We start from the raw sequence: 24,235 nt of genomic DNA, 5'->3' as shown, positions 1-24,235 counted from the left end.
CATCAGTGTAGTTGAAGGACAGGAAGACACTTCAAACGCTTGATATTCCATGTCTTAACTAAATACAAGTTACATAAAAAATGAACATAAGGGATTTGGCCAGCTTCTGGTTTCCATGCTGTAACGCCTGCCACCTACCCACCCACACACACAAGAACTAACCGTTAATAACACACTACTTGTAAACCATACAAGAAAAAAGGAAAACATGTATATTTAAAAAACAAGTATTTTCTTTGTAAAATGAACAAGACGCGGTTGAAAACACTATTTACAATGGCACTTTTTTTTGCAGAGGTAAGGTACAAAAAATGTCTTACTTTTTAAAAACAAACCAATGTCTCAGACAGGGTGTTTTTGAGTCTGTCAGTTTGCAGATAATTCTGAGGCAGAGGAGGTGGCAAAGCAGAGAGTAACATAACAACTGGTGCAAAGCAGAGAGTAACATAACAACTGGTGCAAAGCAGAGAGTAACAGAACAACTGGTGCAAAGCAGAGAGTAACATAACAACTGGTACAAAGCAGAGAGTAACATAACAACTGGTGCAAAGCAGAGAGTAACAGAACAACTGGTGCAAAGCAGAGAGTAACATAACAACTGGTGCAAAGCAGAGAGTAACAGAACAACTGGTGCAAAGCAGAGAGTAACATAACAACTGGTGCAAAGCAGAGAGTAACAGAACAACTGGTGCAAAGCAGAGAGTAACATAACAACTGGTGCAAAGCAGAGAGTAACATAACAACTGGTGCAAAGCAGAGAGTAACAGAACAACTGGTGCAAAGCAGAGAGTAACATAACAACTGGTGCAAAGCAGAGAGTAACATAACAACTGGTGCAAAGCAGAGAGTAACATAACAACTGGTGCAAAGCAGAGAGTAACATAACAACTGGTGCAAAGCAGAGAGTAACATAACAACTGGTGCAAAGCAGAGAGTAACATAACAACTGGTGCAAAGCAGAGAGTAACAGAACAACTGGTGCAAAGCAGAGAGTAACATAACAACTGGTGCAAAGCAGAGAGTAACAGAACAACTGGTGCAAAGCAGAGAGTAACATAACAACTGGTGCAAAGCAGAGAGTAACATAACAACTGGTGCAAAGCAGAGAGTAACATAACAACTGGTGCAAAGCAGAGAGTAACATAACAACTGGTGCAAAGCAGAGAGTAACAGAACAACTGGTACAAAGCAGAGAGTAACATAACAACTGGTGCAAAGCAGAGAGTAACATAACAACTGGTGCAAAGCAGAGAGTAACATAACAACTGGTGCAAAGCAGAGAGTAACAGAACAACTGGTGCAAAGCAGAGAGTAACATAACAACTGGTGCAAAGCAGAGAGTAACAGAACAACTGGTACAAAGCAGAGAGTAACATAACAACTGGTGCAAAGCAGAGAGTAACATAACAACTGGTGCAAAGCAGAGAGTAACATAACAACTGGTGCAAAGCAGAAAGTAACATAACAACAACTGGTGCAAAGCAGAGAGTAACAGAACAACTGGTGCAAAGCAGAGTAACATAACAACTGGTGCAAAGCAGAGAGTAACATAACAACTGGTGCAAAGCAGAGAGTAACATAACAACTGGTGCAAAGCAGAGAGTAACATAACAACTGGTGCAAAGCAGAGAGTAACATAACAACTGGTGCAAAGCAGAGAGTAACATAACAACTGGTGCAAAGCAGAGAGTAACATAACAACTGGTGCAAAGCAGAGAGTAACAGAACAACTGGTGCAAAGCAGAGAAACATAACAACTGGTGCAAAGCAGAGAAACATAACAACTGGTGCAAAGCAGAGAGTAACAGAACAACTGGTGCAAAGCAGAGAGTAACAGAACAACTGGTGCAAAACAGAGAGTAACAGAACAACTGGTGCAAAGCAGAGAGTAACAGAACACCTGGTGCAAAGCAGAGAGTAACATAACAACTGGTGCAAAGCAGAGAGTAACATAACAACTGGTGCAAAGCAGAGAGTAACATAACAACTGGTGCAAAGCAGAGAGTAACATAACAACAACTGGTGCAAAGCAGAGAGTAACAGAACAACTGGTGCAAAGCAGAGTAACATAACTGGTGCAAAGCAGAGAGTAACATAACAACTGGTGCAAAGCAGAGAGTAACAGCACAACTGGTGCAAAGCAGAGAGTAACATAACAACTGGTGCAAAGCAGAGAAACATAACAACTGGTGCAAAGCAGAGTAACATAACAACTGGTGCAAAGCAGAGAGTAACATAACAACTGGTACAAAGCAGAGAGTAACAGAACAACTGGTGCAAAGCAGAGAGTAACATAACAACTGGTGCAAAGCAGAGTAACAGAACAACTGGTGCAAAGCAGAGTAACATAACAACTGGTGCAAAGCAGAGAAACATAACAACTGGTGCAAAGCAGAGAGTAACATAACAACTGGTGCAAAGCAGAGAGTAACATAACAACTGGTGCAAAGCAGAGAGTAACATAACAACTGGTGCAAAGCAGAGAGTAACAGAACACCTGGTGCAAAGCAGAGAAACATAACAACTGGTGCAAAGCAGAGAGTAACAGAACAACTAACAGAACAACTGGTGCAAAGCAGAGAGTAACATAACAACTGGTGCAAAGCAACATAACAACTGGTGCAAAGCAAAATAACAACTGGTGCAAAGCAGAGAGTAACAGAACAACTGGTGCAAAGCAGAGAGTAACATAACAACTGGTGCAAAGCAGAACACCTGGTGCAAAGCAGAGTAACAGAACAACTGGTGCAAAGCAGAGTAACAGAACAACTGGTGCAAAGCAGAGAGTAACAGAACAACTGGTGCAAAGCAGGTGCAAAGCAGAGAGTAACATAACAACTGGTGCAAAGCAGAACAAACAACTGGTGCAAAGCAGAGAGTAACATAACAACTGGTGCAAAGCAGAGAGTAACAGAACAACTGGTGCAAAGCAGAGAGTAACAGAACAACTGGTGCAAAGCAGAGTAACAGAACAACTGGTGCAAAGCAGAGAGTAACAGAACAACTGGTGCAAAGCAGAGAGTAACAGAACAACTGGTGCAAAGCAGAGAGTAACAGAACAACTGGTGCAAAGCAGAGTAACAGAACAACTGGTGCAAAGCAAAGAGAGTAACAGAACAACTGGTGCAAAGAGTAACAGAACAACTGCAGAGAGTAACAGAACAACTGGTGCAAAGCAGAGAGTAACAGAACAACTGGTGCAAAGCAGAGTAACATAACAACTGGTGCAAAGCAGAGTAACATAACAACTGGTGCAAAACAGAGAGTAACATAACAACATCACAGCAGCAAGATTTGTGACCTGTTGCCAAGCAGAGAAACATAACAACTGGTGCAAAGCAGTGAAACAACAAACACCATTGTAAATACAACCCATATTTATGCTTATTAATTTTATCTTGTGTCATTTAACTATTTGTACATTGTAAAGCAGAGAGTAACATAACAACTGGTGCAAAGCAGAGAGTAACATAACAACTGGTGCAAAGCAGAGATAACATAACAACTGGTGCAAAGCAGAGAGTAACATAACAACTGGTGAAAGCAGAGAGTAACATAACAACTGGTGAAAACATAACATTTGTAATGTCTTTACTGTTTTTAAACTTCTGTATGTGTAATGTTTACTGTTAATTTTTGTTGTTTTTAACAACTTTATATATTCACTTTGTATGTTGTCTAACAACTCACTTGCTTTGGCAATGTTAACACATGTTTCCCATGCCAATAAAGCCCTTGAATTGAATTGATTGTTGTGCTGATGTCACAATGACACAGAACTCTTTCACTGTGATGACACAAGGAAAGAGAACACGTGTGCAAAGCAGGTTACATAACAACTGGTGCAAAGCAGTTCAAAACAACTGGTGAAATGGGAACTCTGACTTCCGACTTCAGTGCCTTTAAGACAACTGGGAAAAATAGTTTTGAATGGTCATCCAACTCTAAAACTCTGGCATCTTTCTAGAACTCCGACTTTCCGTGCTGAAGATCACAGACATCATGGTTTGACCCAGATTTGACCCAGCTCCTCCCACAGGATCATGATGTAATAGTGGGATGATGTAACAGTGGCAAAACAAACAGGAGCAGGAGGAGCAAAACTGGATCTCAAATGGCATTCTATCCTCCACATATTAGTATAATACCTTTGACCTGTGCACTAAATGGGGAATAGGGTTGATTTGAGACTTGGCCAGAGCCTGCAAAGCGTGCCCTCTCCTGCAAAGCGTGATTTTCAGAGTGTTGCCCTCTCCAATGTGATCTTCAGAGTGTTGCCCTCTCCTAGAGTGATCTTCAGAGTGTTGCCCTCTCCTACGTGATATTCAGAGTGTTGCCCTCTCCTACGTGATCTTCAGAACCCTCTCCTGCAAAGCGTGATATTCAGTGTTGCCCTCTCCTAACGAGATCTTCAGTGTTGCCCTCTCCTATGTGATCTTCAGAGTGTTGTGAACTTCAGAGTGTTGCCCTCTCCTGGTGCAAAGCGTGATCTTCAGTGTTGCCCTCTCCTATGTGACCTTCAGAGTGTTGCCCTCTCCTAAGCAGTGATCTTCAGAGTGTTGCCCTCTCCTACGTGATCTTCAGAGTGTTGCCCTCTCCAACGTGATCTTCAGAGTGTTGCCCTCTCCAGCAAGATTTGTGATCTTCAGAGTGTTGCCCTCTCCTTATTCATGATCTTCAGTGTTGCCCTCTCCTTTTAAACGTGATCTTCAGAGTGTTGCCCTCTCCTACGTGATCTTCAGTGTTGTCCTCTCCTTATTGTCGTGTTCAAAACAACTGGGAAATGTGATCTTCAGAGTCTGCCCTCTCCTACGTGATCTTCAGAGTGCTGCCCTCTCCTCGTGATCTTCAGAGTGTTGCCCTCTCCTACGTGATCTTCAGTGTTGTCCTCTCCTGAAGTGATCTTCATGGTTTGCCCTCTCCTACGTGATCTTCAGAGTGTTGCCCTCTCCTGGATCGTGATCTTCAGAGTGTTGCCCTCTGACCTGTGCACTGATCTTCAGGGTGTTGTGAACTTCAGAGTGTTGCCCTCTCCTACGTGATCTTCAGAGTGTTGCCCTCTCCTATGTGATCTTCAGTGTTGCCCTCTCCTCGTGATCTTCAGATGTGATCTTCAGAGTGTTGCCCTCTCCTACGTGATCTTCAGAGTGTTGCCCTCTCCTACGTGATCTTCAGAGTGTTGCCCTCTTCATGTTCAGTGTTGCCCTCTCCTACGTGATCTTCAGTGTTGCCCTCTCCTACGTGATCTTCAGTGTTGCCCTCTCCTACGAGATCTTCAGTGTTGCCCTCTCCTACGAGATCTTCAGTGTTGCCCTCTCCTATGTGATCTTCAGAGTGTTGTGAACTTCAGAGTGTTGCCCTCTCCTACGTGATCTTCAGTGTTGCCCTCTCCTATGTGACCTTCAGTGTTGCCCTCTCCTACGTGATCTTCAGAGTGTTGCCCTCTCCTACGTGATCTTCAGAGTGTTGCCCTCTCCTACGTGATCTTCAGAGTGTTGCCCTCTCCTACGTGATCTTCAGAGTGTTGCCCTCTCCTACATGATCTTCAGTGTTGCCCTCTCCTACGTGATCTTCAGAGTGTTGCCCTCTCCTACGTGATCTTCAGTGTTGTCCTCTCCTACGTGATCTTCAGAGTGCTGCCCTCTCCTACGTGATCTTCAGAGTGCTGCCCTCTCCTACGTGATCTTCAGAGTGTTGCCCTCTCCTACGTGATCTTCAGTGTTGTCCTCTCCTACGTGATCTTCAGAGTGTTGCCCTCTCCTACGTGATCTTCAGAGTGTTGCCCTCTCCTACGTGATCTTCAGAGTGCTGCCCTCTCCTACGTGATCTTCAGAGTGCTGCCGTAGGTCTGCTGTACCACCACCTGCACGTTGTCCAGGATGAAGTCAAAGGCCATGCTCCATACAGACTCCACAGACTGCTGCATCAACCTGCCATGACATAAGACATGCCTTAGGCCTAACACACTTGAATATCTAATAAACTAAACACACATGCCTTAGGCCTAACACACTTGAATATCTAATAAACTAAACACACGCCTTAGGCCTAACACACGTAAATATCTAATAAACTAAACACACATGCCTTAGGCCTAACACACTTAAATATCTGATAAACTAAACACACATGAGAAAAGAGAAAAACACTAATTGAAATGGAATCTCAACAACAGGGGTAGAATGATCCTCTATCCCCAAACAGGTCCTATTTGACAATGGCCGAGTGGTCCCTCACTGAGACAGAGGTGAAGAAGGGAGAGTTAGACCACGAATGGACCGTACCTCTTCATGTACTTGATGATCAGGTCAAGTTTCTCTAGGTCCTTGTCATTGATCAGATCAGTGCAGTACTTGACTACCTGCAGAATGTCCTCCTCCATGGGGTCTGAGGGGGGTAAAGTACTTAGAAAAATGCAAAACCAAATCTTTAACACAGTCAAAACCACATCTTTAACACAGTCAAAACCACATCTTTAACACAGTCAAAACCACATCTTTAACACAGTCAAAACCACATATTTAATACAGTCAAAACCACATATTTAATACAGTCAAAACCACATATTTAATACAGTCAAAACCACATCTTTAACACAGTCAAAAACACAACTACAGTTGTGGCAAAAAGTTGAGAATGACACAAATATTAATTTCCACAATGTTTGCTGCTTCAGTGTCTTTAGATAATTTTGTCAGATGTTACTATGGATACTAAAGTTTAATTACAAGCATGTCATAAGTGTCAAAGGCTTTTATTGACAATTACATGAAGTTGATGCAAAGAATCAATATTTGCAGTGTTGATCCTTCTTTTTCAAGACTTCTGCAATCCGCCCCGGCATGCTGTCAATGAACTTCTGGGCCACATCCTGACTGATGGCAGCACATTCAATCCGCCCTGGCATGCTGTCAATTAACTTCTGGGCCACATCCTGACTGATGGCAGCACATTCAATCCGCCCTTCTGGCCACATCCTGACTGATGGCTTCAATCCGCCCTGGCATCTGTCAATTAACTTCTGGGCCACATCCTGACTGATGGCAGCACATTCAATCCGCCCTGGCATTCTGTCAATTAACTTCTGGGCCACATCCTGACTGATGGCAGCACATTCAATCCGCCCTGGCATTCTGTCAATTAACTTCTGGGCCACATCCTGACTGATGGCAGCACATTCAATCCGCCCTGGCATTCTGTCAATTAACTTCTGGGCCACATCCTACCTGATGGCAGCACATTCAATCCGCCCTGGCATTCTGTCAATTAACTTCTGGGCCACATCCTACCTGATGGCAGCACATTCAATCCGCCCTGGCATTCTGTCAATTAACTTCTGGGCCACATCCTACCTGATGGCAGCACATTCAATCCGCCCTGGCATTCTGTCAATTAACTTCTGGGCCACATCCTGACTGATGGCAGCACATTCAATCCGCCCTGGCATTCTGTCAATGGACTTCTGGGCCACATCCTGACTGATGGCAGCACATTCAATCCGCCCTGGCATTCTGTCAATTAACTTCTGGGCCACATCCTGACTGATGGCAGCACATTCAATCCGCCCTGGCATTCTGTCAATTAACTTCTGGGCCACATCCTACCTGATGGCAGCACATTCAATCCGCCCTGGCATTCTGTCAATTAACTTCTGGGCCACATCCTGACTGATGGCAGCACATTCAATCCGCCCTGGCATTCTGTAAATGGACTTCTGGGCCACATCCTGACTGATGGCAGCCCATTCTTGCATAATAAATGCATGGACTTTGTCAGAATTTGTGGGTTTTTGTTTGTCCACCAGCCTCTTGAGGATTGACCACAAGTTCTCAATGGGATTAAGGTCTGGGGAGTTTCCTGACCATGGACCTATATTAATGTTTTGTCCCCCGAGCCACTTAGTTATCACTTTTGTCTTATGGCAAGGTGCTCCATCATGCTGGAAAAGACATTGTTCGTCACCAAACTGTTCCTGGATGGTTGGGAGAAGATGCTCTCGGAGGATGTGTTGGTACCATTCTTTATTCATGGCTGTGTTCTTAGGCAAGATTGTGAGTGAGCCCACTCCCTTGGCTGAGAAGCAACCCCACACATGAATGGTCTCAGGATGCTTTACTGCTGGCATGACACAGGACTGATGGTAGCGCTCACCTTGTCTTCTCCGGACAAGCTTTTTTCCGGATGCCCCAAACAATCGGAAAGGGGATTCATCAGAGAAAATGACTTTACCCCAGTCCTCAGCAGTCCAATCGCTGTACCTTTTGCAGAATATCATACTGTCCCTGATGTTTTTCCTGGAGAGAAGTGGCTTCTTCGCTGCCCATCTTGACATTCGACACCAGGTTATCCTCCAAAAGTCTTCGCCTCACTGTGCGTGCAGATGCACTCACACCTGTCTGCTGCCATTCCTGAGCAAGTTCTGTACTGGTGGTGCCCCGATCCCACAGCTGAATCAACTTTAGGAGACGGTTCTGGCGCTTGCTGGACTTTCTTGGGCGCCCTGAAGACTTCTTCACAACAATTGAACCGCTCTCCTTGAAGTTCTTGATGAAACGATAAATGGTTGATTTAGGAGCAATCTTACTGGCAGCAATATCCTTGCCTGTGAAGCATATTGCCATCATACAAACTGAGGCAGCAGACTTTGTGAAAATTAATATTTGTGTCATTCTAAAAAAACTTTTGGCCACGACTGAACTATGGCAGAAAATGTCCCCCTTTTTCCATAGATGGTAGTAAACGACCCACTCCCCATTCTGTACCTGAGATGGTAGTGATCCATTCTCTGAGTAGTGTTCGGATGTCCCTGAAATCACAGGCTCCAGCCAGGGTGGGTTCAGGGCAAGGGGTGAACTTGGACAGAGTCTCTGGGTCGTCCTGCTGTAGGGGGGAGGTGGAAGGTCCATTCTCCAGCTGGATGGGGGTCAGTTCAGGCCAGTTTAATCACTATGCATCATTAATAAAACAGACAACTTAACTTGCATAAGTGTTTAGGGGCTCACCTTGAGGCCATTGGGTAGGTCCCTGGGTCTGAGCACGTGTGGTAGGTCTTTGGCCGGGGTGTTTCCTGGTGGGCGGGGCCTCTTTAGAGGGGAGGGGCCTTTGTTGGCATTCTTCTTGTAGCCGCGCTTCATCCAACCCACCCCCACATGCTTCAGATGCAACAGGGGGTTCCTCTGGTCTGCTACAGAGAAAGAGGAGGGGGGGGGGATAAGCGAGGCAAGGGAAGGAGTGAAAGGTAGAGAAGGAAAGAGAGAGAAAGGGGGCAATGCAATGAAAGTTTAATTTGATCATTAGTCGGTTCTATGGTTCTTTCCAGTGTATTGCTAAATGGCATATATATTCTATATTATATTATTAGTATCCACTGAGCGTACAAAACATTAAGAACACCTGCTCTTTACATGTCAGACTGACTGGGGAATCCAGGTGGAAGCTATGATCCCTCATTGATGTCACCTGTTAAATCCACTTCAACCAGTGTAGATGAAGGGGACATGTTAAAGAAGGATTTTTAAGCCTTGAGACAATAAGACATGGATTGTGTGTGTGTGCCATTCAGAGGGTGAATGGGCAAGACAAAATATTTAAGTGTCTTTGAATGGGGTATGGTGCCAGGCGCACTGGTATGGTGCCAGGCGCACTGGTATGGTGCCAGGCGCATTGGAGTCAACATGGGCCAGCATCCCTGTGGAACGCTTTGGACACCTTGTAGAGTCCATGCGCAACGAACTGATGGGACCATTCTTATTAGGAAGGTGTTCTTAATGATTGGTAAACTCAGTGTATATTATTGGGTAGATATACTGTATTCTTACCCATGATCCCATGGGTGTTCTCTCTGCGGCCGTACACTGAACGCAGCTCCTCCTGGAGTTCTCTGGGGAGTTCTGCAAACACCTCCGGGTCAACCAACACACACACACACACACACACACACACACACACACACACACACAGGGAGAGAGAAAGACAGACACAGAAACAATATGTGCGTGTTTATAGGGGATGTTGTCGTTAATGAGAATGTGTGTGTGTGTGTGTGTGTGTGTGTGTGTGTGTGTGTGTGTGTGTGTGTGTGTGTGTGTGTGTGTGTGTGTGTGTGTGTGTGTGTGTGTGTGTGTGTGTGTGTGTGTGTGTGTGTGTGTACCTGGGAGAAGTCAGACAGTTCCAGTATGATGCCTGTGGAGCCGGTCTGTCCAGACTGTTTGGGGATCTGAAGCACCAGTGCTCCTACAGGAGGGGCAGCGGGGGGAGGAGGAGAGGAGGGTAGAGGGGAAGATGAACAGGAAGAAGTAGAAGAGGGGCCAGGGTGTGAACCGTTGTGTGTTCTCTCTGTGTCTCTGTGGGTCCAGGAGTGCTCCACCTGTTCTCTCAACTCTGCAGGCAAGGCCTCCAACACCGACCGGTCCACCTGACATGGACACAGACACACATACAACATGTATCCTGGGAAACCTGTGTGTGAGGGTGATTCTACTGCCCAAAAGGCTCCTTTCTAGCTTCTACCTCCAAGCCTCCAAGCCTCCAAGCCATAAGACTGCTGAACTATTCATTAAATGGCCACCTGCGCCCCCCTGTGTTTTTACACTGCTGCTACACTGTAAGGTCTATCTATACCTGTTGTATTCGGAGCATGTGACAAATCAAATTTGATTGGACTTGAAATTATGCTTCAAAAACATAGCCAACCGAATGTTTTTTCAATGAGAGCAATGCACTGTTGATCTAGGCGTGAAGTACCTGTGAGAGAGGGGAGACCTCGATGCTGAGGTTAAGGCGGTTATAAACATGGTTAGGTGTGCGAGGCGGCTCTCCTTTACTTGTCCCTGGGATTGGCTCAGCAGGCAATGTCGGGCGGGGAGTGGAGAAGGGGGACAGGACTCTGGCAGAGGAACTATTTTCCTGACTGGTGCATGTGTCAGTAATGGCGGTATTAGGTAGCGAATCTGAAGGAAGAGAGACAGCAGAGGTCGTTCTATGGCTCGATGACTGGCTCCTTGAGGTAACCACTAACAAGAGCTCACACACACACTTACCTGTATAGTTATGTTGGGCGGGGGGGTGCTGGGCCAGCAGCTTGTCTCTGATGTAGCATGTTTTAGGGCCCGTGGGGTCCTTGGGGACGGAGTGGGCCCCCTCGAGGAGCTGCACCTGGAGGCCCACCCCCCTCAGGTCCTGCACCTTCAGCCTCATTGCGTGGAACAGCTTGATGACCTCACTGGCTATCAAATGACCACAGTCTGTAAGCTGGGCCAGGGTCACTGACCTGAGAGAGGAGAGAGGGGGAGAGAGGAGAGGAGGGTAGAGGAGAGAGGGAGAGGAGAAAAGAGGAGAAGAGGAGAAACGAGGAGGAGATGGGGAGAGAGAAGAGGAAGACTCTCAATTATGTCCCCTCAGTGTGTTCCAGGAAGTGTCTGAAATCTGTTTTGCCTGCTATTTACTAAAACTACATACTGTGTACTAATTGTACTACAAACTATTTAGAACATACTATTTTTATTTTAAAAAACAAACAAATGCAGTAAGCAACAAATAACATCCTATGGATCCATCCTGATCCATCCTGATCCATCCTGAACTAGCAACAAATAACATCCTAGGCTGATCCATCCTGATCCATCCTGAAACTAGCAACAAATAACATCCTAGGCTGATCCATCCTGAGAACTAGCAACAAATAACATCCTAGGCTGATCCATCCTGAGAACTAGCAACAAATAACATCCTAGGCTGATCCATCCTGAGAACTAGCAACAAATAACATCCTAGGCTGATCCATCCTGAGAACTAGCAACAAATAACATCCTAGGCTGATCCATCCTGAGAACTAGCAACTAGCCTGAACAAATAACATCCTAGGCTGATCCTAGGCTGATCCATCCTGAGAACTAGCAACAAATAACATCCTAGGCTGATCCATCCTGAGAATGCCTCGTAATGTTCAACTGCGTTGATTTGACGCCATTTGTTTATTTATGCGTGTCCTCTATTCTGATTATCAGCTGTTGTCAAACACACGCGAGGGTGAAAAGATGATGCTCATTCCTCAAAGGTGTGCAGCTGAAATTGTGCTTTAAATGCCAGGATGTCATACTCATTTCAGCTGGTATGACATCCTGGCATTTAAAGCACAATTCATTTGACATGCTATAAAATGTTATATTTTCTCATACCCAAAGAGCCTACTATTCATGGGTATTCAGACATGGCCACCGTGTCTCACCTAGCCAAACTGTTACAGGTGCCATGACCACTGTAGTTGGATTGCTCCACCCCTGCCTTACAGACCATGACCTTTAGGGTCAGCCTGCGACCCCTAAGCCCCGCCCCCTGCAGACGCTTCTGCACCTCAATGGACAGTTGGGTCAGGAACGACTCCGCCTCGTCCACCTGGTAAGATAGAGAGAATTTAGTGAAAGAGAGAATGGAGAAAGTGATAGAAAAGCCTGTCACTTTGAACAAGCAAAGAAGAATGTCTGTGCTTCAGGAAATATCCCATTCGGAACAATCTGAATATTCTGCCTCCTTGAATAAGCCCCAGTTCTGATCAGTATAAACCAGTTATGACCTGCGTGGACCAGATCAAACAAGCTCTTACCTGTGTAAACCGGATTAAACAGGTACGGACCTGTGTGAAGCGGATGTTGTAGTTAATCTCAGCAGAGACAGACAGGTACGGACCTGTGTGAAGCGGATGTTGTAGTTAATCTCAGCAGAGACAGACTTCTTCTCTTTCTCGCTACGGACGGGCCGGTCGTCCAGACCTCGGCAGAACCTGAAGAGGGTCTGACCGGTGCGAGGGCCAAACGCCTTCTGCAGCCGCTGCAGAGACACCTGCTGCAGGTCCCCACATGACCTCACACCCAGAGATGCCAGTTTACCACCCATAGAACGGCCCACACCTGAGGGAGAAGAGGGGAGAGAAATACAGGGATGGGTGGAGAAGGAGAGATGGAGGGTGTAGAGAAGGACAGTTTATATTTTGGAGATGCACAAGAAAGATGATCATCAGTTGCAGAGTAACTGTGTGTGTGGCCAGCAGGTGGTGCTGTAGTGCCTCACCTGGTAGGCTGGTCACCGTCTGGTCCCTGATGAAGTCATCCACTTCCTCTGACCTCAGGAGGTACTGTCCGTTCGGCTTAGCCTTTCGGGTAGCCATTCTCGCCAACAGGATGTTGGACCCTGGACAGGTCAAAGGTCACAGAGGTTAGACAGGATGTAATACAGTGGGAGGGAAACTATGCTGCCCCTCCGTTTCCAAATGTCGTGCCAACAGAATCACTGGCATAATGCACTTCATCTTTCTTTGGTTTCCTATACGGAGTCAACCCAGACAGTCTTTCCTGAGATACTGTGCGTTACATGTCCATTGCGCTGCACACAAGTTAAACGTAGTCTTGAATGATGCATGCCAAGATATACCAGAGATAAGGGACTGTTGATATTGCAACCCCACAACTCAAACGCCGGTTCACCAGTATGAACGAAATCGCAAACCGCTTTTTTTTTGTTCAAGGCCTGAAGAACTGTTGTCCGCTAAAGATGTTTGCATTTGCCAATTGATTGGTTGTCCAGTATCCAGACGACCCAGATTCCAATACAACCTCTTTCCGTAACGCATTGAGGCCGGCAATTAAGAATGAGAGGCTGAATTAAATATGTTACAGAACTGCTATATTTTGAAGCACCCCTCCCTCCTGTCCAGTTTCCCTGATACGCCTATGGCAATCAAGCTGGTTTTACCATCTCTGAAACTTTAGCTTCTGAAGAGAAATGACTTTCTCAACAAAGAAATCCTAACTAACTGAAGAAGCATTAGGCTCTCGGTCTGATGCCTTTTGAACAGCCAAGGCAGCTCCACTGTCATTTATTCACCCAGATCTCTTTACACTTTCAATCAGTTAAACATTTTATTTTTCAAGGCCTGAGGCACATTTCAGTCACATTCCCGAAGACCAAGAAACAAACACTTTGCTTTCTAGTCCATATGGAAATGAAAAAGGTTCATTAATAACTTTTTGTAGGGTTATTGCCAAAATTATTTATATAAAAAAGAAAATAGACATTGATGACAGGCATATGGGCCCCAAAAGCATTGCAGGGGTCTACAGGGGTGTCCAGTATGCCAGCATACACAATGTGACTCAGGGGTGGCAGAGGAAGGCACTACTCACCCATGCCCACTGAGGCGGAGCACCCAGTCCTCTCCCTGACATCTGCTCGGATGGCACTGGCAAGTTCATCTGGTGTAACACTCAACTCAGCCAGCAGGGCAGAGCTATCCACCAACGCCTCGTCACAACTCAGGGCCTCGATATCATGAGAATAACTAGAGACAGAGAGAGAGAGGGAGAGAAACACAGAGAGAGAGAGAAACACAGAGAGAGAGAGAAACACACAGAGAGAGAGAGAGAAACACACAGAGAGAGAGAGAGAAACACAGAGAGAGAGAGAGAGAGAAACACACACAGAGAGAGAGAGAGAAACACAGAGAGAGAGAGAAAGAGGCAGAGGAAGAGAGAAGATAAAGAGAAAAGGTAAATCAATTTGTTCTTTAATAGATGAGATTGTGCTACAATCCTATCAAGTAACTAATAGTCATAGATGACAGGTATAGAGAGAGAGTGTGAGTATCTGTTCATCCATCTCTCCATCCGTACCTGGCGAGGGTCTCATACATGGCCAGGGCTACCTTCTTGTAGGCCTGGAAGTCATAAGGGACAGACTGCAGGGAGGGACACAGTTGTTTGGCCTGGCCAAAAAACATACCATTCCTCACCCCTGCCTGCCTGACAGACAGAAAGAGAGACCACATATTACTATAGGGTAGAGTGTACGTGTGTGTGTGTGCGTGTGTGTGTGTACGTATATGTGTTGTACCTGGCCTCATAGCTACAGGAGGTGATCTCAGCCATAGAGAGGGCAGCAGTATCCTGGTCAACACTGTTGCCATGAGAGATGTGACTCTCTGTCTCTGATGATGTAATTTCCTCCAGGTCCCCTTCCTTCCTCTCTGACACAGCTGGATAGGAGTATTTTTTATGGTAGCACTGCAGCTCCAGCTGGCGGTCAACACCAGGCCTCTGGGCTACTCTGCCTGAACCATGGTTACTGGTCACCGCTACAGATTTCCCTGGGGGAGGAGCGGGGGGGGTGCGGTTAGTGGGCGCTTGGGACTAGAATAGAAAATATGATAGAGATACTTGAGTGTGTGCGTGTATACCTTTGAGGTCTGGTCTGTGTCTGATCCCCACGGAGACAAAGAAACTGTCCATGTCCACATGCAGGATACAGGACTGAGGGCCAGGAGCAGTGGACAAACCTGGTCAGCAGACAGACAGATCAGGAGACAGACCGACAGACAAGGAGAAAGACCAGGAGACAGACCGACAGACCAGGAGACAGACCGACAGACCAGGAGACAGACCAGGAGACAGACAGACAGACAGACCAGGAGACAGACAGACAGACCAGGAGACACAGACAGACCAGGAGACAGACAGACCAGGAGACAGACCAACAGACAGACCAGAGACAGACAGACAGACAGACAGACAGACAGACAGACCAGACAGACAGACCAGACCAGGAGACAGACAGACCAGGAGACAGACAGACAGACAGACCAGGAGACAGACAGACCGACCGACAGACCAGGAGACAGACAGACCGACAGACAGACCGACCAGGAGACAGACAGACAGACAGACCGACCAGACCAGGAGACAGACAGACAGACAGACCGACCAGGAGACAGACAGACCGACCAGGAGAGACAGACAGACCGACCAGGACAGACAGACCAGAGACAGACAGACAGACAGACCGACCAGGAGACAGACAGACAGACCGACCAGGAGACAGACAGACAGACAGACAGACCAGGAGACAGACAGACCGACCGACAGACCAGGAGGACCGACCGACCAGGAGACAGACAGACCAGGAGACCGACCGACAGACCAGGAGACAGACAGACAGACCAGAGACCAACAGACAGACCGACCAGGAGACAGACAGACAGACCGACCAGGAGACAGACAGACAGAGACCAGACAGACCGACCAGGAGACAGACAGACAGACAGACCGACCAGGAGACAGACAGACAGACCGACCGACCAGGAGACAGACAGACAGACCGACCAGGAGACAGACAGACAGACAGACAGACAGACTGACCAGGAGACAGACAGACCGACCAGGAGACAGACAGACAGACCAGGAGAAAAAGACCAGACATCTTGACCAACAGACAGACCAGGAGACAGAACAGACCAAGACAGACCAGGAAAATGAAATACGACAGACAGACCAGGGACGACCGACCGACAGACCAGGAGAAAGACCAGGAGACCAACAGACAGACCAGGAGACAAGAACACATTCTTACAGACCAGGAGACAGACCAGGAGACCGACAGACAGACAGACAGACCAGGAGACAGACAGACAGACAGACCAGGAACAGTGACAGACCGACCGACAGACCGACCAGGAGACAGACAGACCTTGTTCAGACAGACCGACCAGGAGACCGACAGACAGTGGGTGAACTGCCTTGACAGACAGACCTGACCAGGGGAACACCGACAGACAGACCGACCAGGAGACAGACAGACAGACCGACCAGACCAGGAGACAGACAGAGACCGACCAGACCAGGAGACAGACCGACAGACCGACCAGGAGACAGACAGACCGACAGACCAGGAGACAGACAGACCGACAGACCAGAGACCACCAGGAGACAGACAGACCGAGACCAGGAGACCAGACCGACCGACCAGGAGACAGACAGACCGACCGACCAGGAGACAGACAGACAGACAGACAGACCGACCGACCAGGAGACAGACAGACCGACCGACAGACAGACCAGGAGACCGACCGACAGACCAGGAGAAAGACCAGGAGACCAACAGACAGACCGACAGACAGACCGACCAGGAGACCGACAGACAGACCGACCAGGAGACAGACAGACAGACCGACCAGGAGACAGACAGACAGACCGACCAGGAGACAGACAGACAGACCGACCAGGAGACAGACAGACAGACCGACCAGGAGACAGACAGACAGACCGACCAGGAGACAGACAGACAGACCGACCGACCAGGAGACAGACAGACAGACAGACAGACAGACTGACCAGGAGACAGACAGACCGACCAGGAGACAGACAGACAGACCGACCAGGAGACAGAAAGTGTTAATACCCCTTGACTTACTCCACATTTTGTTGTGTTACATCTTGAATTCAAAATTGATTAAATTGTCCCCCCCCCTCACCCTACACACAATAACCCATAATGACCAAGTGAAAACATGTTTTTAGAATTGTTTGAAAATGAAATACAGAAATATCTCATTTACATAAGTATTCACACTAGAGGACGACCGATTCATCGGAATGGCCGATTAATTAGGGCCGATTTCAAGTTCTCTTAAAAATCGGAAATCGGTATTTTTGGACACCGATTTGGCCCCCCACCACCCCCCCTTTATTTAACTAGGCAAGTAATTTAAGAACACATTCTTATTTTCAATGACGGCCTAGGAACAGTGGGTGAACTGCCTTGTTCAGGGGAACAGTGGGTGAACTGCCTTGTTCAGGGAACAGTGGGTGAACTGCCTTGTTCAGGGGAACAGTGGGTGAACTGCCTTGTTCAGGGGAACAGTGGGTGAACTGCCTTGTTCAGAGGAACAGTGGGTGAACTGCCTTGTTCAGGGGAACAGTGGGTGAACTGCCTTGTTCAGGGGAACAGTGGGTGAACTGCCTTGTTCAGGGGAACAGTGGGTGAACTGCCTTGTTCAGGGGAACAGTGGGTGAACTGCCTTGTTCAGGGGAACAGTGGGTGAACTGCCTTGTTCAGGGGAACAGTGGGTGAACTGCCTTGTTCAGGGGAACAGTGGGTGACAGACCAGGAGACAGACCAGGAGACCGACCAGGAGACAGACCAGGAGACAGACCGACCAGGAGACAGACAGACCGACCGACCAGGAGACAGACAGACCGACAGACCAGGAGACCGACCGACAGACAGACCAGGAGACAGACAGACCCGACCAGGAGACAGACAGACCGACCAGGAGACCAGGAGACAGACAGACCGACCGACCAGGAGACAGACAGACAGACAGACCGACCGACCAGGAGACAGACAGACCGACCACCAGGAGACAGACAGACCGACCAGGAGACAGACAGACCGACAGACAGACCGACCAGGAGACAGACAGACCGACCAGGAGACAGACAGACCGACCAGGAGACAGACAGACAGACCGACCAGGAGACAGACAGACCGACCAGGAGACAGACCGACCAGGAGACAGACAGACCGACCAGGAGACAGACAGAAAGACGACCGACCAGGAGACAGACAGACAGACCGACCAGGAGACAGACAGAAAGACAGACAGACCGACCAGGAGACAGACAGACTGACCGACCGGAGACAGACAGACAGACCAGAGACAGACAGACAGACAGACCGACCAGGAGACAGACAGACTGACCAGGAGACAGACAGACCGACCAGGAGACAGACAGACCGACAGACAAACAGCCAGAACCAGGAGACACAGACCGACCAGGAGACAGACAGAAAGACCGACCAGGAGACAGAAAGTGTTAATACCCCTTGACTTACTCCACATTTTGTTGTGTTACATCTTGAATTCAAAATTGATAAAATTGTTCCCCCCCCCTCACCCTACACACAATAACCCATAATGACCAAGTGAAAACATGTTTTTAGAATTGTTTGAAAATGAAATACAGAAATATCTCATTTACATAAGTATTCACACTAGAGGACGACCGATTCATCGGAATGGCCGATTAATTAGGGCCGATTTCAAGTTCTCTTAAAAATCGGAAATCGGTATTTTTGGACACCGATTTGGCCCCCCACCACCCCCCCTTTATTTAACTAGGCAAGTAATTTAAGAACACATTCTTATTTTCAATGACGGCCTAGGAACAGTGGGTGAACTGCCTTGTTCAGGGGAACAGTGGGTGAACTGCCTTGTTCAGGGGAACAGTGGGTGAACTGCCTTGTTCAGGGGAACAGTGGGTGAACTGCCTTGTTCAGGGGAACAGTGGGTGAACTGCCTTGTTCAGGGGAACAGTGGGTGAACTGCCTTGTTCAGGGTAACAGTGGGTGAACTGCCTTGTTCAGGGTAACAGTGGGTGAACTGCCTTGTTCAGGGGAACAGTGGGTGAACTGCCTTGTTCAGGGGAACAGTGGGTGAACTGCCTTGTTCAGGGGAACAGTGGGTGAACTGCCTTGTTCAGGGGAACAGTGGGTGAACTGCCTTGTTCAGGGGAACAGTGGGTTAACTGCCTTGTTCAGGGGAACAGTGGGTTAACTGCCTTGTTCAGGGGAACAGTGGGTTAACTGCCTTGTTCAGGGGAACAGTGGGTTAACTGCCTTGTTCAGGGGAACAGTGGGTTAACTGCCTTGTTCAGGGGAACAGTGGGTTAACTGCCTTGTTCAGGGGCAGACCGACAGATTTGTATCTTGTCAGCTCCGGGATTCAATCTTGCAACCTTACAGTTAACTAGCCCAACGCTCTAACCACCTGCCTTGCATTGCACTCCACGCGGAGCCTGCCTGTTACGCGAATGCAGTAAGAACCAAGGTAAGTTGCTAGCTAGCATTAAACTTATCTTATAAAAAACAAATCAATCATAATCACTAGTTAACTCCACATAGTTGATGATATTACTAGTTTATCTAGCTTGTCCTGCGTTGCATATAATGGATGCGGTGCGTATCGTTGCTCCAATGTGTATCTAACCATAAACATCAATGCCTTTCTTAAAATCAATACACAGAAGTATATATAGTATAAACCTGCATATTTAGCTAAAAGAAATCCAGGTTAGCAGGCAATATTAACCAGGTAAAATTGTGTCACTTCTCTTGTGTTCATTGCACGCAGAGTCAGTGTATATGCAACAGTTTGGGCCGCCTAATTTGCCAGAATTTTACATAATTATGTCATAACATTGAAGGTTGTGCAATGTAACAGGAATATTTAGACATATGGATGCCACCTCTTAGATAAAATACGAAAAAGGTTTCGTATTTCACTGAAAGAATAAACATCCTGTTTTCAAGATGATACTTTCCGGATTCGACCATATTAATGACCGAAGGATCTTATTTCTGTGTGTTATCATGTTATAACTAAGTCTATGATTTGATAGAGCAGTCTGACTGTTGGTAGAGATGGTAGGGGTAGTGGGTTCAGCACCCATACGCACACATGACTGTAAGTCGCTTTGGATAAAAGCGTCTGCTAAATGGCATTATTATTATATTATATATTAGATGGTAGGCATTCAAAAACAACACTTTAGTGAGTTTGCCAGCAGCTGTTTATGACTTCAAGCCTATCAACTCAGGCTGATTAGGCTGATGTAACTGATGTGAAATGGCTAGCTAGTTAGCGGGGTGCGCGCTAATAGCGTTCAAACGTCACTCACTCAGACTTGGAGTAGTAGTTCCCCATGCAGACATGGGTAACGCTGCTTCGAGGGTGGCTGTTGTCGTTGTGTTCCTGCTTCGAGCCCAGGGAGGAGCGAGGAGAGGGACGGAAGCTATACAGTTACACTGGCAATACTATAGTGCCTATAAGAACATCCAATAGTCAAAGGTTAATGAAATACAAATGGTATAGAGAGAAATATTCCTATAATAACTACAACCTACAACTTCTTACCTGGGAATATTGAAGACTCCTGTTAAAAGGAACCACCAGCTTTCATATGTTCCCCTAGGGGAACGCCACCTCCCCCGTTCAGCTGGAACGGTGGCGCATGGAATGCAAAAATATTCTTAGAAATATTTAACCTCCACACATTAACAAGTCCAATAGCTCAAATGAAAGATAAACACCTTGTTCATCTACCCAGCGAGTCAGATTTCTAAAATGTTTTACGGCGAAAACATAGCACATATGTATGTCAAACCACCACAAAGACACAGACGATATGCAGCCATTTTGTCGAACAAAAGATGCAATCACAAACGCAGGATTAAAAGAAAAATAATTCACTAACCTTTTGAAAATCTTCATCAGATGACAGTAATAGGACATGTGACACAGTACATGTATGTTTTTTTCAATAATATGCAATTTATATCCATAAATCTCGGTTTACATTGACGCCATGTTCAAAAAATGCTAAAAAAATGTGTGGAGAAATTATCAATAACTCCGCCAGATAACAGCAATACACATCATAAACTTTGACTAAATATAAATGTTCTACATATAGTTAGAAAGATACACTGCTTCTTCATGCAATCGCTTTGTCACATTTTTTTTTACGTTACAGAAATCGTTCATTTTTCAATAATCTGAGACGGCGCTCAGGCATAAGAAATATTTCTCCTCTATGTTGGAGTCAACAGAAACACAAAATTACAAAATAAATATTCCCTTACCTTTGATGGTCTTCGATCATAATGTAGTGGAAGTAGTCATACTTACCCAATACAGCATTTGGTTTCAAGTCGTGTGTCTTTGTATTAGCATATGCTAAGAGTTCCAGCTGAAATGCTTCCAAAATTACTTCTGGTCACGAACAGTTGCGCATCAAAACGTCAAAATTACATATTATATGTCGACTAAACTGGTCAAACTAAGTGCAGAATCAAGCTTTAGGATGTTCTAAACGTACAAAACAATTATCTAATCTCTCAGACGAACGTACTTCTTCGCAGGCGATCTGGAACAAAGGGACGTGTCTTCAAAAAGCGCGCTCTCGTAACCTTGTATTTTCTCGCGACACTCAGTCTTTTGCCTACCAAAGGCTCAAAACTTTTTTTTTGGTCCTCCAATAATCGGTATCGGTATTGAAAAATCATAATCGGTCGACCTCTAATACAGACACACCCAAGATGACTCAAAGCTGATACAGACATACCCAAGATGACTCAAAGCTGACACAGACTTACCCAAGATGACTGAAAGCCGATACAGATTTACCCAAGATGACTCAAAGCTGATAGACATACCCAAGATGACTCAAAGCTGACACAGACATACCCAAGATGACTCAAAGCTGTAATCGCTGCCAAAGGTGCTTCTACAAAGTATTGACTCATGGGTGTGAATACGTATGTAAATTTGATATTTCAGTATTTCATTTTCAATACATTTGCAAAATTTTCTAAAAACATGTTTTCACTGTCATTATGGGATATTGTCTGTGAGAATTTTATTGTATTTCATCCATTTTGAATTCAGGCTGTAACAACTAAATCTGGAATAAATCAAGGGGTATGAATCATTTCTGAAGGCCCTGTACACAGCTATTCATGGTCTGCAAAATGCATCACACTCAAACAAACCCTGATGACATTATTAGCAACATGCAGAAATTTCCCTATGACATTTAAGAGAGGAGAGCGAGAGGAGTGTGTGTGTGTGTGTGAGTGAGATAAGAGAGGAGTGTGATCGAGAGAGAGACAGACACAGACATGACTGGACTGAGTTATCAGAATTCACATACCATCGGACAGAGACCATCCAATCCATCCCTTCCAAACACCCACCCTACAGCTCCTTACCCTCTCTCCTCTGGCGTCTGAGCCTGTCTCTCCCGGGGAAGGTGGCACCCCCTGTGGCCCTCATCCTGCTCTGCAACATGTTGACATACTCAGAGAACTCACTTCTCCACGTGGAGATGTGGTGTAGACGAGAGTGGGAGTAAAACTCTGAGATGATCCCCCTGGTCTTCACCTTTGCTAATTGTTGGTCGTGGTGCGGAGGAGCGTAGTTTGAGAGAATGGGGTTGGCTGATAGGCTGTTGGTTTCCAGGGGGGGTGGGGTTAGAAGGAAAGGTGTTGGCTGATAGGCTGTTGGTTTCTAGGCGGGTGGGGTTAGAAGGAAAAACATTGTAGTGGCTGCCATTCAGACAGACAGGGAAAGGGGAGGGGTTTGGGTTAGCAAGGGGGAGTGGTTTCTCAGGAGGGAAATCTGATTGAGACGGGAGATCCAGGGGGCGGGATGCCGAGGCAGCCATCGCCTCCTGATAGGTGGGTGGAGGGGGCTTGGGTCTCTGTTCATTGGCCGGTTGTGCGTGGTGTCTGTGGTGAGAGACAGGGGGAGGTCTGGGGGTGTCATGTTGGATAGGAGGTTTGGATAAGGGGCTGTCAGGCTGTGAGGGTATGGATTGGAGAGTATGGGGTAACCCCCCTGTCTGGAGTGGGTGTGTGTCGTGTGGGGTTTGGGGAGAGGTCCAGAGGATTTATGGCACCATTCACAGAATGGGTGTGACCGTTGGTCAGAGTGGGGTGCTTCACCCTTCTGGGAGTTTTGACAGGACAGGGGTCCTCACCACCCAACTCTTGGACCCCGTTCATTTTGACGCTCCGAGTCTTTTCATAAGTGAACAGTAATGATCCATTCCTATCGGACAGAGAGAGAAGTGAGAATGAAGAATCACAACATGGATTGGCTTTAGTATGTTATTATGCCAGGACAATACACAAACATGCAGTGCCCCCACTTAATATTCATTCAATACTTTGTGCAACCTCCCTTTACCAAGATAACAGCTCTGAGTCTTCTCCTATAATGTATAATGAGGTTGTAGAACTCATCTCTAGATCCTTCAGATTCCGAGGTCCACGCTTGTGGACTGTCCTCTTCAGCTCATCCCACAGGTTTTCTATGGGGTTCAGGGTCCTGGGATGACCATGGAAAAACCTTGATTCGGTGGTCAGTGAACCATTTTTGTTTTGATTTTGAGGTGTGCTTTGGATCATTGTCCTGCTGGAAGATCCAACCACAGCCCAGTTTAATCTTCCCAGCAGAGGCAGTCAGGTTTAGATTTAATATCTGTTGGTACTTGATAGAGTCCATGATACCATGTATCCTAACAAGTTGTCCAGGGCCCTTGGAAGAAAAACAGCCCCACAACATAAAAGATCCACGTGTTCGTGCCACGGGGGAGAACTTAATTCTCTGAACCAAGCTGGACCCTATTCCAACTAAACTACTGAAAGAGCTGCTTCCTGTGCTTGGCCCTCCTATGTTGAACATAATAAACGGCTCTCTATCCACCGGATGTGTACCAAACTCACTAAAAGTGGCAGTAATAAAGCCTCTCTTGAAAAAGCCAAATCTTGACCCAGAAAATATAAAAAACTATCGGCCTATATCGAATCTTCCATTCCTCTCAAAAATGGTCGAAAAAGCTGTTGC

At 46.5% G+C, this 24,235-nt stretch overlaps 1 protein-coding gene across 3 annotated transcripts in view; it reads right to left on the bottom strand.

Annotated features, from left to right (window-relative positions):
- Window positions 1-5,294: 5,294 nt before the first annotated feature.
- Window positions 5,295-24,235, bottom strand: part of LOC124044189 (DNA repair protein REV1-like) — a 30,489-nt gene continuing 11,548 nt past the window's right edge. The window contains exons 2-18 of one of the 3 annotated variants that reach the window (XM_046363716.1): window positions 22,597-23,437; window positions 15,227-15,325; window positions 14,884-15,136; window positions 14,664-14,792; window positions 14,178-14,332; window positions 13,066-13,185; window positions 12,685-12,905; window positions 12,602-12,631; window positions 12,227-12,393; window positions 11,040-11,269; window positions 10,744-10,949; window positions 10,151-10,414; window positions 9,819-9,912; window positions 9,003-9,184; window positions 8,763-8,913; window positions 6,285-6,387; window positions 5,295-5,930 (exon numbers count right to left, since the gene is read on the bottom strand). In XM_046363716.1, the coding sequence (XP_046219672.1) occupies window positions 5,819-5,930; window positions 6,285-6,387; window positions 8,763-8,913; window positions 9,003-9,184; window positions 9,819-9,912; window positions 10,151-10,414; window positions 10,744-10,949; window positions 11,040-11,269; window positions 12,227-12,393; window positions 12,602-12,631; window positions 12,685-12,905; window positions 13,066-13,185; window positions 14,178-14,332; window positions 14,664-14,792; window positions 14,884-15,136; window positions 15,227-15,325; window positions 22,597-22,675 (2,595 nt within the window). In that variant the 5' untranslated portion in view covers window positions 22,676-23,437 and the 3' untranslated portion in view covers window positions 5,295-5,818. The remainder of the gene's footprint in view (window positions 5,931-6,284; window positions 6,388-8,762; window positions 8,914-9,002; window positions 9,185-9,818; window positions 9,913-10,150; window positions 10,415-10,743; window positions 10,950-11,039; window positions 11,270-12,226; window positions 12,394-12,601; window positions 12,632-12,684; window positions 12,906-13,065; window positions 13,186-14,177; window positions 14,333-14,663; window positions 14,793-14,883; window positions 15,137-15,226; window positions 15,326-22,596; window positions 23,438-24,235) is intronic. The other 2 variants (XM_046363717.1, XM_046363718.1) reach the window with 2 other exon arrangements.

Source organism: Oncorhynchus gorbuscha, linkage group LG09 (assembly GCF_021184085.1).
Source record: "Oncorhynchus gorbuscha isolate QuinsamMale2020 ecotype Even-year linkage group LG09, OgorEven_v1.0, whole genome shotgun sequence".
NCBI classification, from domain to species: Eukaryota; Metazoa; Chordata; class Actinopteri; order Salmoniformes; family Salmonidae; genus Oncorhynchus; species Oncorhynchus gorbuscha.
Note: the sequence above shows the minus strand (reverse complement) of the source record. Positions and strands in the feature narration are given on the sequence as shown.